General features: G+C 48.2%; 3 protein-coding genes across 3 annotated transcripts; 1 reads left to right on the top strand and 2 right to left on the bottom strand.

Annotated features, from left to right (window-relative positions):
- Nucleotides 1–353: 353 nt before the first annotated feature.
- On the bottom strand, nucleotides 354–2,199 carry MAA_07109 (LrgB-like protein; the record flags this gene model as incomplete). Its single annotated transcript, XM_007825107.2, has 3 exons — nucleotides 354–1,678; nucleotides 1,745–1,850; nucleotides 1,936–2,199. 3 exons carry the CDS (start codon nucleotides 2,197–2,199, stop codon nucleotides 354–356), a joined length of 1,695 nt encoding a protein of 564 aa, XP_007823298.2.
- A 1,811-nt stretch (nucleotides 2,200–4,010) lies between these two features.
- Nucleotides 4,011–5,843, top strand: MAA_07108 (uncharacterized protein; the record flags this gene model as incomplete). The annotated part of the gene is made up of 5 exons (XM_007825106.1): nucleotides 4,011–4,198; nucleotides 4,300–4,579; nucleotides 4,634–4,833; nucleotides 4,887–5,154; nucleotides 5,214–5,843. 5 exons carry the CDS (start codon nucleotides 4,011–4,013, stop codon nucleotides 5,841–5,843), a joined length of 1,566 nt encoding a protein of 521 aa, XP_007823297.1.
- A 441-nt stretch (nucleotides 5,844–6,284) lies between these two features.
- MAA_07107 (uncharacterized protein) lies at nucleotides 6,285–16,042 on the bottom strand (the record flags this gene model as incomplete). Its single annotated transcript, XM_007825105.2, has 5 exons — nucleotides 6,285–7,711; nucleotides 7,758–11,225; nucleotides 11,316–14,134; nucleotides 14,165–15,692; nucleotides 15,751–16,042. The coding sequence occupies 5 exons, from the start codon at nucleotides 16,040–16,042 to the stop codon at nucleotides 6,285–6,287; spliced, it is 9,534 nt and encodes a 3,177-aa protein (XP_007823296.2).
- Between the last annotated feature and the right edge of the window lie 395 nt (nucleotides 16,043–16,437).

Genomic DNA, 16,437 nt, shown 5'->3' with positions numbered 1-16,437 from the left:
AAAAAGCGAAACATATCGTGGTGAATCGATGCCGCGAGCCCTCCTAACACGCGCAGGAAGCTCATATTTATCATGTTCAATTACAGCCATGTTTTTCTGCCTTGCCGCCTCAAAACTATATTGCAGCGTATGAACAAGCAAGCTGTATATGCAGTCATCATGTGGGACTATGTATACTACCTATTCATTGTGTACCCGTTATTCATAATGCCACGTGTTGGAAAAGCCGACTCTTATCTATCGTCCAGCGATGGCATAAAGTAGTTCCTGGCAACAAAAAAGAAGCTTTTTTTCCAATCAAGTCCATTTCTCATAAGCCTCGTATGCCTCATCATCTAGGTACGGCTCGTTATTCACCGTGAAGCCAGCTTCAGGGCGGTATTTTTGAATGGTTCCAAGGTTGTAAACACGACTGTCATGACGCCGAACATAGTCATGGATAGCGCTGCGTATGGTGCCGCGCGACTCTTCACCTCGTAGAGATACGATACCCCCATGGCGGCCCCGTTGATGCCGATGGCAGTCCCAGCTGCGACGGTAACCGGGCCGTCGTCGTCGATTTTCCCCTCGCCGGCTTTGTCTTGCGGCTCGGGCTGGACCGTTGGCACGGACAGCTTGTCCAGGAGCACGGGGTACATTAGCTGTCCCAGGATGCCGTTGCTGACCACGAGCGTGGCGTTGAGGGCCACGTTGCCCCCCAGAGCCTTGACGGAGGGCTTGGCGAGGGCGAGGGTGGCGCTTCGGGCGGCAAAGGCCAGCGATTCCTCTGGCTGCAGCCCGAGGGCGCGGGCGAGCATCACGGAGAGGAAGACGTTGCCCGCGGCGGCTGTGGTTGAGAAGAGCAAGGTGGAGATGCCGGACATGCTGAAGAGCTGTTTGCGGCACTCGTACAGCTTGAAGCCCCATGCGACAATGCCGCACTCGAGCAGGGACAGGGCGAAGTCTCCTGCGCCGAACCATGGGGTTGGGCTGTCCGGCATGAGGGAGTCCGAGGCGACGGCTGTCCAGATGGTGTACAGGGGAGTTCCGCTGCTGAAGTCTCCGAGGACCTTGGCGATGCCGCGGCTGCCTTTGAGCAGGCCCCTGATACGGGTGAAGCCAAGCATTAGGAGGGTGGTTACCAGGACGGGGTTGACCATGGTTGCGAGGCTGTGACGGCACCGCACGTTGGAGCCAAAGAGGTTCGACGACTTGAGCGTGCGCTGGAGTCGTATGGCGACAAGCCAGCAGAGCCATAGGGAGAATCCGTCCAGCGCTCTGCCGTCGTGAACGACGAGCTCCAGAGGAATACCGATGCCTATAATACCGACAAGGCACAGGATAACGTAGCCGTTACTTGTCAAGATATGCCAGAGGTTTCTATCCCGATCTTGGACTTTGGCTTCCACAACGGGTTGGTTCACTGCGGCTCCGTCTTTGACGTCAGCGCGGGAGGATATTCGGTCCTCTGTTTTTTCAACCGAATCATCTGATGTCAAATACTGCCATGGCCGGTCGTAACATTGAGCTGCAGCCCGCCGAATAGTCCCCCCGACCTCATAGCGTGAAGCAAAGGCGGATACCTTGTTTTCCTTGCCTTGTACGTGTTTCGAAGCGTATGGCTGCAAAGTGGTGAGGAGCAATAGGCCCGAAAGGGACAGCAAGAAGACCAAAGTCCACGAGGCTACGTTTGTAATAGCTACACGTCTGTTAACGTGTGACGGGAAAAGGACAGCCGTTTCGCCTGTTGGAGACGGAGACTCACCAGACGTTGCGATGATGTAGCCAATGTCCCGGATGACAAGGACATGATTGAGCAGAATTATGGGCACGCTGAATCCAATCCCGAGCTGGGCGTTGATAAAGTCCACCTGTGTGTTTGCACCAAAGCAAGAGTGAGCCTCCTTCTCCTCGTGCCCCTCCGAGTTGCGCGTGCAGAAAGGGGATGCCACAAACCTTTGATTTGATATGTCGGTGGTAAAAGTCGCCGCAACTCGGACACACCTGGCCAGCAGCTGCCATGACGGAGAAGATGACAATCATGCCGACAATAGACCCAAAGTACTGGAGTTGCGCAGATGCCAGTACAAAGCTCAGGCCCCAGATTGTCAACTCGGTTGCGAGATAGATTGCCGAAACACATACAACCCAAAACAGGTGGTGAATGGCCACGTCCCATCGGTCTCGCCAAACGGTATGGTTAGGCGCGTTTCTCGTCATGATTTTTTGGTTCGGTGGTTCGGTGGTGGTGACAGGAAACAGAGGAATCGCTTAGGACTGAGACTGTTCTTAACACCGAAGAAGCTTGTGACATGGTCCATGGAAAACAGCAATTCGGAGACGAGTAGACATGCTTGGTCTAATTGACGACGTGACGGCTCGTTTCTTTTTTTCTCCCTTACTGTACAACGGTGTGTTTCTGGAAATAGATTTCGGGATCCAGGAGCAACACACCCGTCAATGCCGAGTCGAAGGTTTGAGCTATACGAATGTGTTACACTCAGGGCGTTTTCTTAGGAGCTCCCGGAGATTCGGGCAACATTATACAAAGGTTAAAAAGATGACAGGGAGGTTGGCCACGATTCATGGCTAATGCTAGGACGGTTGCCAGAGTACAGTGAGTCCATGGTCAGCAAGAAGTGAGGAGCTCGCAGGCCACACGGCCAAGAAAGTCAATTGTATCTGACAGAGACGTCAGTCTGTGCTAGCATCTATTAGTTTGGCTGCGGGATGATAATTATTCCAAGACAAGAGTCAAAATGAACATATAGGAGCCGTGTTAACACATATGAGAACTGCCACGGCATGTATGCCAGTTTTGCCTGTGGTGTATATGCAATGGGGGCATTTCCAACCAGGTTTACGTACAGACCAGACCATTTCCATTCCATCTGGGTTCGAATTCGCAATACATGGGACTCTCAAAAGCCTCCTCCGGAGTTTGCCATTGCAGGAAGTCCGCGTCATCATGCCACTGCCGGAACGGAAGCCTATGCGGCTAGAGGGAAATTGATATCGGGGCCTGTACAGACAATGCTGGAGATAATGACTCCAAGGAATTGTCTCTGGTTCACAGCATTGGCGCTGCGATACGTCGGGCGATTGTAAACGGTCCGCTCAGGGGTCGGGCATAGCACAGGGCTCGGTGAACGGATAGGAGTTGAACAGAGGCAAGGTACCGCGAACACGAAGAAGTGTGCCGTGATGTTGAAACAATGCATTTGGGGCCTGTGTGAAACAGCCAAGACTTGCCCATTGTATACATCCTGATGGTATCTGATTAGGCGGGGGCCAGTTGAAAGCTGTCAAGCATCACAAAGCAGTGAAGTGATTCATACATGGATGGGGTGAGGACGACGCCTTGCTCGTGAGGCACACGTGGCCGTGACACACCGGCATTAGCTTTGTGCTCAAGGCTGGTCCATCGTGGAGCGTGGCATCGTGGCATCATCCGTGGCCAGGCATGCGGCAAACATTAAAAATCTAAAGCTTCAAAACATGAAGTCGACTGCTGGCACGTTACGCCATGTTGGGCCACATGCATTTGGGGTCAACCTAGTACCGCACGTGCGAGCAATATCAATCAATGCCATGCACCCACATGCATCTGCAGTGCAGTCCAGCGAGGGGCTTTAGTTGTGCCGGACCCCTGGGCGCTCTGAGGCTCCACTGCCCGCAGCCCTCAACTGATGTGCCAGCCAGGTGCCGACATGGACATTTGGACATGCCAAGTCCATCAAGCCAATGTTGAGTCAGCCATCTTTACAATTCAACCTCAACCTCAACTCCCATCGTCACTCATCAAGCTACCGTCGCCAATCCTCGCTGGCACGCAGCCCAATGCCTCAACCAGCTGGTCCACCGGCCACAGAATCAGTTGCCATCCAGCACCCGCTACTCGTCGTCACCTTGCTACAAAAGCGGTCAGCAGAATCCATCTAGCTCAAACTGCGTCGTGATACAGACTGGACCCCTCTCCTCGCCAACAACGGACATTTTTGAACGCCACCTCGCTTCATCATACCGTCGTCATGAACACCGAGCAAGGGAAGCGGGCTGAATCACTTCTGCTGAAATCGTCGCGAACGTACGGCATTCAGACGAGGAAAGACGATGTGCAGGCCGCCATCAATCATCCCCACCACGGGCCCCTGTTTGCCGAATGGGCTTTGACACATTTGACATCTGATACCCTGTTGACAGCCGACGAGCTCGACGTGTGAGTAAATTTCCATGCCGCGATATTTGCTCTTTTCACTGTGAAGCGGGAGCCTGCAGTTACTGAGATACCACGGACCGTACGCTAATCTTGCATCATAGATACATGGCATTGGATAGGAATGGCCGCGTAGATCAGCTAGCCGACTTGCAAGATCTTTCCGAGGTGCCGGCCGTCACTGAGGATGAATTGACGGCGGCCGTCGAAGAGCTAAAGCGATGTACGGAGAGCATTTCCAAACAGACGGAAACACTGCGTCAACAGCAAGATGCCCTAGCCAGAATGGTAAAAACGCAAGCCGAAAATACTACTCGCCGAGAGCAATTAGAGCGTGTCCAGAGGAAAAAGCGTGAATTAGAGCGTGATCAACTTGCCAAAGAAGTAAGAAAAGAAGCCGTCATCTGCACGCTATGAGGTTTAACATGCTATTTCAAGGTTGAGCGGATGTCCCAAGAAATCACCCTCAGAGTCACGGAGCTAAACCAGCATGGCCCAGCTCTCAATGACAGCATCGCAACCCTCCTCCAATCCGACGATAAGCTCCTATCAAGTCTCCAAAAGCTAGGATGGGAACTTGACCAACCCGATCTAGGCGAAACCCAAGACATTGAAAAGCTCCGAGAAACATGCATGCGGTAAGATGACATTAATTGCAGACACCTCAAATCCGTCTAACGCCACAATACAGTCTAATCAAGGCAACTGTTGAAACCGTTCGCACTAAACTAGACACCATCTATTTGGAAACCCTTGTCACAGCAGAGCGATCCGGAACAGCAAAACCAGCCACAAACGAACAAGTCAAGTCCCTCCAAGATGAAGTAGAATCACTCTATTCTGAGATCCTGCCCGTCGCCCAAATGTCTATTGACCAACAGTATCTGGAACCCGCGCTCAAGACCTTATCTATGAGAAACAGCCAAAGCATAGGCAAAACGACCACATCCTTGACATATGTATGTCTTCACCGCAGACACGGCCTCACACCTAAACAAGCTAATAACACGAACCCCAGATCAACGAATGCCTCACCTACCTCGTGGATCGCATGGATAGGCTCCATGCACACGTCAAGTCACACAAGTCCCACCAAGCTGCCACTGCGGCAATAGCTGCCGCCGCAAAGGCAGAAATAGCTGCTGTAATCCCCCCCAAGAAACCAAGACAAGCAATCCCTCCTTCCCCCGTTCGAACACGCAGCAATGCTTCCGAGGTGCGCCGACGGCGAAGATCATCCGGTGCCCAGGAAGAGTCCCCGATAGAGACTCTTCTCCAACACCTGGCCGTGATACTGCCACCTGATTGCATCAAGCCTCAGGACCAAATCGGTTTCTTGGAGAGTGTGCTAGCTGAAAGGACCCGCAAGGGAAATGACGTGGCGAAAGGAGCGCAGGAAGGCTTCGAGATGGCCGCGCGCGCACATGTAGAAGATGCCCGACAGGCGATCCAACTCGTCCGGGATAGTCTCCTGGCAGAAAGCCCCTTCGGCGATGTGAAGCTGGTGGATCCAGATATGGATAGCTCCATTTCGGTGCTGGCCCAAGAGGTGAACAAGGCCAAAGAGAGGCTGCGGTCGCTCCAGGGTCAGAGTATTGTTGCGAGGAGTGAGAAGAGGGACGAGTTCATTCAGAGATGGGGATCGTAGAGCGCGAATGTAGGTGGTGTTGCAGGGGCGCGTGATGAAACATGTTCCACTACGGATATCGAGGAACAAGGTATTTTTTGACTGATAAGATGATTGAGCGTTTCGTAATAGACCTGTAGAAGCTGGTACAACGCCTACCGGGTAGGGGTCAAATCTCGAGACTTCATGCAGATGAGCACTTCTTGAGACCTATTATACGATGGATAGTTCAAAATACACTCTGTTTAGCGAATTTGTCAGTGTTCATGTCGGATCACTAGCTTCAAGGAGCATTTTACGTTTAAAATTCGAATAGCAAATCAAGAAAGCAAATCCATTTCACATATCAGCTATTTGTTCCTTTAAGAATCCCACCCATCCCCATGCACAAGGTGCGCCAAAGATCCCACCGTCATCTTAGCTCCATTCCCAATATAATCAAAGCCAACGAAATTACGCTGATCAACCGTCCATTTCCACATCCTCTTCCTGCTTCACGAACATGCTCCCCTGATCCTCATTCACCTTCTCTCGCTTCACTGACCGGAGGCCATCTTTCTCAGCTTCTCCATTTCGCTTTCTCTTTTCTCGCTTGGGAAAGTCACTCTCCGTCAGGAACTCGCCGTTGAGCATCTTTCCCACATGCGTCTTTGAGATATTATTACCATAGTGCCGGACGTTTGTAATGAACGACTTTAGGAACGGGATCGGACTTGTAGCCAAATTGAGGCAATCGGGTACCTCATCACCGCCTTTGCCTCTGATAATGAACCCGTCAGAGTCCGTGTTGGTGAATGTATCATTCCATGCAATGCCGAGGTAGGTGCACACATCAGTGTACTCCTTGAAGGAGGCAAAGTAGAGCTGACCGGCGAAGAGATTGAGTTCTATTTTCAGGTGTAGAGGAACCCGGCGCTTGATCGGAGAAGTAGGGATTGTATAAAGGTCCAAGTCGTCAACAGGCATATACGAGCTGTTTTGTCGAGCCGCGTAGATGTGCAGTTTGGTTGTTTTTGACTTTTCTATCATTTTGTACAATGATTCGGCTTCATATGGGCTAATGATGAGCATATTTGTGATCATCCCTCTTTCACCGGCAGTGGTAAGAATGTGATGTATAGGTCTTTTGAACAAGTCGCAGCGCTCTTGGCTGGTCCCCGCGGTTTCTCTGACAACATTTGCAAAGTCTTTAGAGACTTTAAGTTGTGAGGGAAAGTTTCTTAGGTCAAATTGCAAAGCAGCTGTTGTGTCAGATAGACTTGTGAAGGCTCCAATAATTCCAACTCCGTGATCTCTGAGCGTCCCAAACTTCACAAATGCTTCAACGTCTGCGTGTACTTCGTGTGTAGCTACTGAGCATATTCTGGAGCGATGCAAATGGCGTTGTTCCGTAACTTGGGCTTCAACTTCGTGCTCTTGCTCCTGTTCTGTTTCACGCTGTTGTTCTCTCTCTTCTGAACACCCGTTGTCAACTGCACCCAGGTATTGAAACTCTTTGAGCCGTTCGTGGATCAGAACGGCCATCTCATTCTCGTCGTCCGTGGGAATATTGAAGCTATTTTGCGGCTGGTATAAGCTTTTTATAGTGCGAATGCCGGTTTCTTTGAAGGTATTTGCTGATGCTCTTCTTAGAGACATGTCTGGGGACTCGCGAATTTGGGCCCATGTTTTGGACTGCTGTACGTATCGGCGTCCTTGTTTCGCCCAAATGGGCAGGAGTTGGCCAGTTTCTATTGCAGTCTGCTGAATAGACCAGTAGATAATGTCTTCAATAGACAGAGGCTGTTTAGTGCTCCGGTTTGCCGATGCTTTGATCTGAGACTGAATATCATTCGGCACGCAATATATAACGGACTGCCCATCTCCAAGAAGTCGCATTCGCATACAGGCTAGAAAAAGGTCAGCCAAGCTCAGTATAGAGGGGGAGGTGGTTACCTTGAGCTAGCTTGTCCTTAGTTAAGTTCCTTCCAAGAGTGACAGCCGCCTTACATGTTGATGGCAGCTTTAAGTCTGTTCCTCGTGAGTGAGCTTCATCTAAGAAGACGACGCACCTTTCCATCTGCCTGGCGAATGGCGATAGTTGCAAACTTTCGGTCTTTCCGTGTCTATCCAACACAGTTAAATCACCATTATCGTCGCAGTAGATTGCAGCATCTATCATCACGTTTCGTCCATGTAAGATACCCAGCCAAGTCCTCGCCACCTGCTCATTTGTGAGATCAATAAGGTAGGCACCAACGTCAATGATGACTCTAATATCTGGCTCCTGGGTCGCAATCTTTTGCAAGAAATCCTCGGAGATTCTAGTACTGTTTGGAGGGTCAAGAAGGTGCGTGTGATTATGCAATCCCAGCATTTTCTCTAAAACCAAAGCATCGGTATGAGCCTGACTTATCAAGTCCTGTTGTCTCATTGTCAGCGGCAAAAGTGGTTTCAAATCGTGTGTGCCGCTAAATCCAGTCGTGACCAGCTCCTTAAAGCGCCCAATGTCCCAACCTGATGCTGAAATCTTTTCCGAGTATTCTCTTAATTGCTTCGGAAACACAATGTACGACAGGTAGTAGTCAATGCAAACCCTTAGAGACCTTAAATGAGGGAATAGGTCTCGCTTGCATAGCTGAGTGTCTTCCAGATTGATTCCTTTTACATCATGCCAGGCCTTGGGTAGATCTGGAGCCGCCTTCACCCACTCTTGGTATTCGATATGCGACCGGTCAGATTGAAGGAGGTGCATGAGTGTTTCTGTCAGGTCCCTGTCATTTAGTCCGTCGTAGTAATAAGCAAGATATGTCTTAGTAATAACGGTGTCCGGTTGGCTGTATTCGGAACCTACGCTGGGCGTATCTTTTGCTCTGTAAGGCACTGCGAGATCTGTTTTGGGCATTCTGGCCTTATCAAGACCATAGTTTACACGAAACCGATCTCGTAAGGCCGCAGACAACACTCCACAAGCAATTAAACCTCGAATAAGGAATAAGAAACTCGTCATCTGAGGTGCCCAGCATAAGTCCTTCTCAATAAACTCCCTAGTTGTTTCTTTGAGAGCTCTATTTGTCCAAAATTCGAGAATTTTTTCTTTATAAGTTGAGAATGAGCTCGTTTGAGATATAGAAAAGCCGATCAAACCGGTGAGACAAATTTCCTCTGCGATTCTTCTCTCTAGGAGCTCCGAGGCCTCCCGAGTGACTAGAGATAGTTTGGGATATCTCCCAGGCCCCATGGGCGAAATCACTAGCCCACCAGGCATCTCTTCCAAGATTGCCTCCGCTTTGTTGCAAGCGATGGTTAGAATCTGTGAAATGATAGAACAGCGCTCCCTCGCGAAATCAATTGGCTGCTCTTTACCTAGAGGGTAAACCAACTCATATCTGGGCGAAAACACATCATCGCTTTCGTCAACAATGTCTCGGCAACTATCATCCAGTAAATGTTTAATGTCATAAAGGACTTCTCTCGCTTTCTCGGAACACTTGCTTGAATAGTCAGATATCATGAGGTCTAAAGACAAAATTTGCTCCGGTTGAACAATGAGAATGCCTTTGCTTTCCACGCAATCCTGTATAATTTTGTGGAGCTTGCCCACAGATGCCTCTGTGAGAGTCATGTTCCGAGAAATGGGAAGATGATAGATACGTCGTCCTAATAGGCCACCAAGTCGCGCCGTCATAATTTGGGACATTTGGGCAAATTGTGACCTGGTCACAATAAGGCGAACGAGATTTCCCTTCCTGCAGAGCGACGTTGCTATTATAGGCACAATGACAGAAGACTTGCCTTCTCCCATATTAAGTTGCATAATAGAATTCTGGCGATCCGGGGGATTCATCATGGCGTTGGCAAACTCAATCTGAATATCGCGAATGCTAAGGTTATTTTCGACTTCAAATACTAACCATTCAGGGTGCATCATGGGGTCCCAAGTCCTAGGCTTAAGCCCATGCAATTGTTTTAGAGCATCTTTATGCGCAGTCCCTGGGAGAAGAAGCAGTCGATCCCAATTCTGCCATTTTGATAGGCGAGTAGCAAATATTGCAAGCTCTCGTTTCCATTGCAACGGCAACTGCTCATTTGACGCAAGTTGTTCAACAAGGAAATGAGTGCAGACTCGGGGTAGGTTGGGTTGTATTGCCGCAGTGTTGAGTTCCGTCAAGCTGTTTTGCGGCAGTGAACCGCGAAGAAGTGCTTTTTTGATACCAAGTAAATGATCCTCAAATTCTTTCTTCGCTTCATTTCGGCGACGAAGTATCTGTGGCTGAAACTCTTGCCAGGATGCCTGCAAGAGCAGCTCTCCTTTGGCTCTTTCTAAAGCTCGTCTGCTTTCGTCTAGGCTTCTAGAATAGGCGACTTCATATGGAGTTGAGGCGCTTTTCTGTAACCTTTGTACGAGAGAGAAGACCTGAGAGCTTGGTAGAACGGAACCCGATGTCTTCAAAGGCAGAAAACTATCACTGTTGCTTGGTATTGCGGGTGGTGTGTGAACCTGGAAGACATAACGATGGTCAACGCGGTGTGTTGTCCGTTGGGGGGTTTTCTCGCTTCGTGATTCATCTAGATCTATTTTATACTTTTGAGACTTGGAATATATAAGTCCGTGCCAATTTTTGAAGTGTTCGTCAACTTTTGCATTATCGGATGCCTGCCGGAAGATGGTCTCGACGTTGGATATAACCTTGTTTTTGTTGTAATACCTTTGCAGGTCATCATGATTTTTTGGCCACTGAACCTCCATCCTGCCCCATTGTTCCATAAAAGCTTCCGCAAGTTTCGTATTTTCTTTCGTATACTCTGCTCTCGTCTTGTTCGGGCTGTCTTGTGCGCTGTTATTTCCCTGCCCCTTCCCTGTTTTTTTATTTCGCATAGTGTCTCGAAAGCTCTTTCCTGCTTGTGAAGAAATCCTCGCTGCATTAACTGCGTTTTTTAAATCAGAGGTTTTCGGCCGGTTTCCTCTGCTCAGATCAAAATTCTTAGCTTGAGGAATAGGTGGTGTTGCGTCAACTGGCAAGTATAAAGCGCCGGTGAGAATATGAACCAACTCCAAAACAACATGCGGCGAGAACGCTAGAGTAGCAATATAAAAGCTAGCTTTATGCTTGTTGATTTCTCTTCGATTATGAATCAGCTCAGTGCATACCGAGAACCAAGTTTTAGGAAAGAACTTCCCCGGCTTATCCAGCAGGCCGGCGTGATACTCTAGCTGGATTGACTCGCCGTCTTCGCATGGGCCACTGGTGAGCATTGTCGATGACTCTTTTAAGGTTTTTCTTATTACAGCCAAAAAAGTTATCTGTTTAATATTCTCAAATGAGTTCGAGTAATTTCCGCGCCGACTCTTCTTCATCGCATCAGAGACTTTAAAAAGGTTTGTGAATCGCGTAGTTCGTCCCGGAAAAGGATGTGATTTTACTTCGGCTTTCTGCCCATCCGTATTATCTGTGTTTTCCTTTTTTCCCTTTTTTTCTTCAACTTCGGGGTCGGTATATCCATAGTAATAACTATCAGCTGATATTATCTCTTTCTGAATACCAGTGGCTTGAGAGTAGAACACTGAGGATCGAAGCCGAGCTCGTATGCACAGCTTGTTTTGCTTATCACCATCCACCTCAGGATAGGCTTTGTTGATAGAAATTGTCGGCTCGAAAATACGGTATCTCGAACACCTGTTCACTATTTGTTTGAAAAGTTCTGCGAAATCTGGGTGGTGTGCGAGTGGACTGAGACCGTTTACCCGGACGATGTACTGGCGTTTTAGTCCATTCTTCGGGGTTGATATTTTCCACTGCTCGCTGAGTTTGCCTATTTTTTGTAGTAGTTTAAATATACCTGGGGATACAGCTCTGGGAGAATTAATTTCTGCGGAGCGGACTATTTGTAAAGCTCGCTCGGTGCCTGTGTATCCGGTGAAAGGGTCTGGCACACAACCAGAAGTGTATCCATGAAGAAGTGCTAGACGAAGTATGCTCTCAAAATCTCTCCCGCAAAGTTTCCCCAGGTAGGTGTCCAATTCGTAAGCGTATACTTTGCCACGACTTGGCATATCAATAGTAACGAATACATGGGTATCATTCATCTCTGGAGTGGCGAGATTAAGTTCACCGTCGGGAATAAGCAAAAGCCTGTGGGATCTTTCATCACGTAAGACTAGCTTTTGGTGCAAGCCAATGAGAGTGTCAATATCTTGACAAGAGTCAATCCACATGCCTTGGTACTGCCGGGAGAGGATACGCGAAGATTTCTCTTCTATGTAGAACTCTAGTTGAAGCCTGGGTAGATGGACTTCCAGGTGTTTAGTGCGAGGAAAATAGACGATGTGTAGATCCTCTGGCTCCGCTAGAGAGGCAAAAGCGTCCGTAACTTGTTTCGACGCTTCACGAGCCGTATCAACCAGAAGACCACCACTTGGTTCAGCCAGCTGCCAATAGTCGCCCTCTTTATGCAGCACCCAATTCGTGTCTTGGTGTTGCCACGGTAAGTGTTTTGGGCGAAACTCAATGACAACATTTTTACCTTTTCTGAAAAGCCAATGGACGTGCTTCTCAAAAAATTCGTTGGGTAGCACTTTATGGAACAGCCGTCCAGGAACGAGGTCATATTGACAGCCACCATCTGCTGTAGCAGCAATGATGAAGTCATGATTCTCTTCGGATCCTAGGCCTTCTTGGAAAGACTCTGGTGTCGCTAATAGACCCAAGGAAACGTCATGGCCATGTATTTTGTGTACAGTTTGATACTGCATGCCTTTTTCACTACACTCATTGACGTCAAGTCGTGCATGGCCGAAAAATGTAGAGTATGCTTCATGTTCCTCGATGTCCCGGGGAAGTTTGCCCGATGGTAACCCATTCACTAGAAACTCAGCAGTCAGGACATTGAAGTAATCCCTTCTATGCTCTGTCGAACCAGGAATTCGCCTCTTCGTAAATACCCAATGGAATTCTGTTACCAGCCACGGTTGTGGATCACGTAACGTCCCTGTGTTCCGGCAATGGCCAATCGCTATATCGAGGCACTTGGTTGTAGTTATTGTGTTCAGGAGAGCATCAAGTCCTGTATAAGTAATGCGTTTCCAAGTAAGGAACCAAATAGCGTGTAGTTGGTCCTCGGGATCGACCGTGTGGATGTTTTCCCTGATCATGATGGAGCATTCTATAAAGATGGCAACATTCTCCTCGGCGCTCAGCAATTCAAGAAGGCATTCTTCTCCAACGTCAAACGTTGCGACACAAATTAAAGCGACCTCCGCTGCTTTCTGGATGAAGCTCTCCTTTTCGGAGTTTTCAACTTGGACATAACCAGTGTTTCGTAGCTGCGTCATCCATTGTTTTGCAACATGGCGACAATTCGATAAGCAAATCCAACTTGATTCAACTGCATCACCATGAAAGTTTGATACAATTCTCGTGAGAAGTAAAACAAGAGTCCACAGTATTATAGTTGCTTCCCAATTGTTCTTAATTCTGTCCAACTCCTGTTGAATCAAGGTCACGAGCTTTTGAACAAATACGGGGTCCTCTAGGGATTGATGGGCCTCGCCAAGCAACAGGCCTGATAAAGGACCTACCTGAGTAGAAATTTGTAGAAATATAAGAGCCGTCTCCTGTCGCTTGAAGTCGATCGTGGGGCTGGCCAACTGTCGTAAGATGTTAGTCCACCTTGTATGGTGACCTAGGGGAGCTAGAGCAAGCGATCTAAACTCCTCCTGCGAGATATGGGCAGGGCATTCTTGCAAGTCACTTATGACGGAGTTGGCCAATTGTGCTTGGCTTTGCTGCGTGGATGGAGTAACAAAACGTTGCAGGGATGCAACTGAGTAGGGCAGCTGAACAGTGCAACGCTTAACGAGAGTTGGAGGTGGGAATTCGGCAATGACTGAACCCGTAGATATATCGAAATATTCCCAATTATGCCTGTGATTTATAAGAATATTGTCTTTTGTTAGATCTGGACGTATTTTTATTGTCGTCATTTTGGGCTCTGATGCACTTGACAGCACGACTCGGGAGTCGTCCGCGGTTTGTTGATACTTCGAAAGCCATTTTTTAATTCCAGGAGTGTGTCGCAGATTATAAAAGTAGTTGGATAGCAGAAGCCTCTTATTGGTTGCGTTATTGGTAGTGTCAGCCCTTTTGGCTAGAACATCCGTGAGGAAAAATACGGTGAAATCCCTCCAAGCAGAAAATGACTGTGATGCTAGGAGTTCAAATACCAAGTTCTTCTTCTCTGATTCTTCTTTCGGTAATATTTTTTCATATGTATCGATCTTCATTTCCAGTGCCTGTCTTTTGCTTTGGCATCTGGCGCAAGGGTCGTCAGTCCTTGGAGCATCCTAATCTTCCGAACCAGACGCTCCCTCACAACCAGCGTCGCAATGACCATCATGATACTCTTGCATTAGTCGGCTGTAATCCTCAATCTGTTGCTCAAGCTCTTCAATCTTCTCACTTTCTTTATCCTTATCGTATTTTATGAGAGTTTTAAGTAGTTTCTTGCAATTTGGATCGTTCTCAAAGGCTTTCACCGCAAACGACTGGTTTCCGCCAAGGCCATCGAATACAAAAGTCTCATATTGAGAATGTTCCTGTCGATCTTTTAGATAGCATTCTGCAGTTTTTAACTGCCCAACATCTGTGTTGGAGTTCAGCAAAAGTGAGGACCATATGTTATCAGGAACCGGAGGCTTGTAGCGTTTTAATTCCGGTGTATCCGCTGCCGCTAATTTATCGCAAGCCACCCAGAGCACAAGAATCCTAAGCAACATGGCTGAATTTTCTTTTGGATTATTAACATAGGCTCTTTTTGCAATTTTGAAGTACTGAAACGCTCTATTTTTGATTGTGTTGCAGGCGTCTCCCTCTGTACCATGTTCGTTGAGCCAAGTATCCAGGTGCTTATCTATCCAATACTCAAATGCGAATAGATAGAAGATGGTATACTCCTTTGCTTCTTCCGCAAGCGCAAGCGACGCAAAAGTGTTTTTATCTGGTAATCGCAGCTGCGACACTGGGTGATATGAGCCGCTTGTCGCTGAACTTTGGCGGTGAGCAATGCTCTTGACAAATAGATTTAAGTTGGGGATCTCGAAAAGTGTATCTGCTTCGATTGCTGACGGGTTAAATGGCGAAATTTCCAGAGAGATTTGATGTCTCTTGATGATTTTCTGCCAATTTTGACTCAGTACTTCGTTTGCATTGTTCAAAACGGCCGTGACTGCTTCCATCCACTTCTCATCTTCAGTAAGCTCGAGTTTTCGCTTGCGTCTGCAAACTTTGGAGTAGATACAGTGAATAGTTTCACTTTGTAACTCTCCTTCGCAAGCTTTCTCTAAAACTTGAGACATGAAGAATAGTAAGAACTTTTTGTATAGGATGGACTTTCCATCTTGCCGGCTCAAGATTAACTGAGAAGTGACGCGCAGGAAAAGCCAAAAGGGTGAGCGTCTCCAACACTGGTTGGAACCATTTGTGCCTATTACCTCTTCTCTAGTGTGCTTACAAATTCTGCGATGCTCTGATTGTATCCCCTTATTCACTAACTCGATATATAGCAGCTCGGTTATATTTGTTGGGGAAGGGACGTCCTCGCTGGCGGCAGCAACTTCTGGAAACCCATGGCCCTTGGTGGTTGTTATACCTTCCCAACTCATCCGTGAAATGGTTGATGAGATGAAGTCAAAAAAGTCACAAGTGTTTATATGGTCAGTCGGAATAGAGGCAGAACATTCAGGAAAGTGTCGGACAATGCGGCCGGACGCTTCGACGATTGTCTCATTGTCCGGAGTAAGCCCCCAAAGATCGAAAATCGCGTTCCCTCCTCGTCCATGTAGCAGGATCCCAGCATTTTGAGCTTGAACATAAACAGGTAGATACGATGTCTCTGCATGTTTGGTGAGACCGATGCTTAAGACGAGATGGGAAGGCGTTTCGACACTTACCTTGACCTATGACTTGCTGTGATGCTGTGCGAAGTTTGTCGCTATGCAGACTTCCATCTTCTTTTCGAATGCTCTGAAGGATTTGAAGAGCAGTTACTAGCTGATTTACCCTGCTTCGCTCGCTGTTATTACAGAGCGAAACAAAGTCTTCTGTTGACGATAGAAACAAGCCAAGGAGGTGGCTATCGCATGACTCTTTGTCTGGCCTACTGGGAAGCCCAAGTGGTAGGAACACATGATTTACCATGTATCCAAGAGTTGTGCTTCCGTTGGGGGGATCAAGGTCATCCATGTTGTCTCGAGGGCTGGCTCCCCAGAGTGGGAGACGAGTCGGCGAGGGGCTTCAAAGGAAGTCGCTCAGTGTTTCAAGTTGAAATCGAGATGAATAGAATGATAATGATGCTGAGGTGCTTGTGGAAGAGAACAAGGTAGGACTTCGCTCAGAAAGCTGAAGAACGGCGTGCATGCGTGCGTGAGTGAGTGTGTTTGAAGTAATCCGGTGTGGTGAGTAAGAGAGGAAGAAACCTTTGAGCGGAAGCCTCGAGATGTCTGGTTTTTATACTTTCTTGCTGGCACACCACCGGTCCGTTGAGAGAGGCTCACAGCTGGCAGCCAACTGGTAGCTCCAGGCTCCAGCTCTGCGCAGACCAACCAGGATCCAGATGTCCTCTCCTTCTCCATAACAAA

Source organism: Metarhizium robertsii, assembly GCF_000187425.2.
Source record: "Metarhizium robertsii ARSEF 23 chromosome Unknown MAA_Scf_2, whole genome shotgun sequence".
NCBI lineage: Eukaryota > Fungi > Ascomycota > Sordariomycetes > Hypocreales > Clavicipitaceae > Metarhizium > Metarhizium robertsii.
This window is presented reverse-complemented; position numbering and strand designations above follow the sequence as displayed.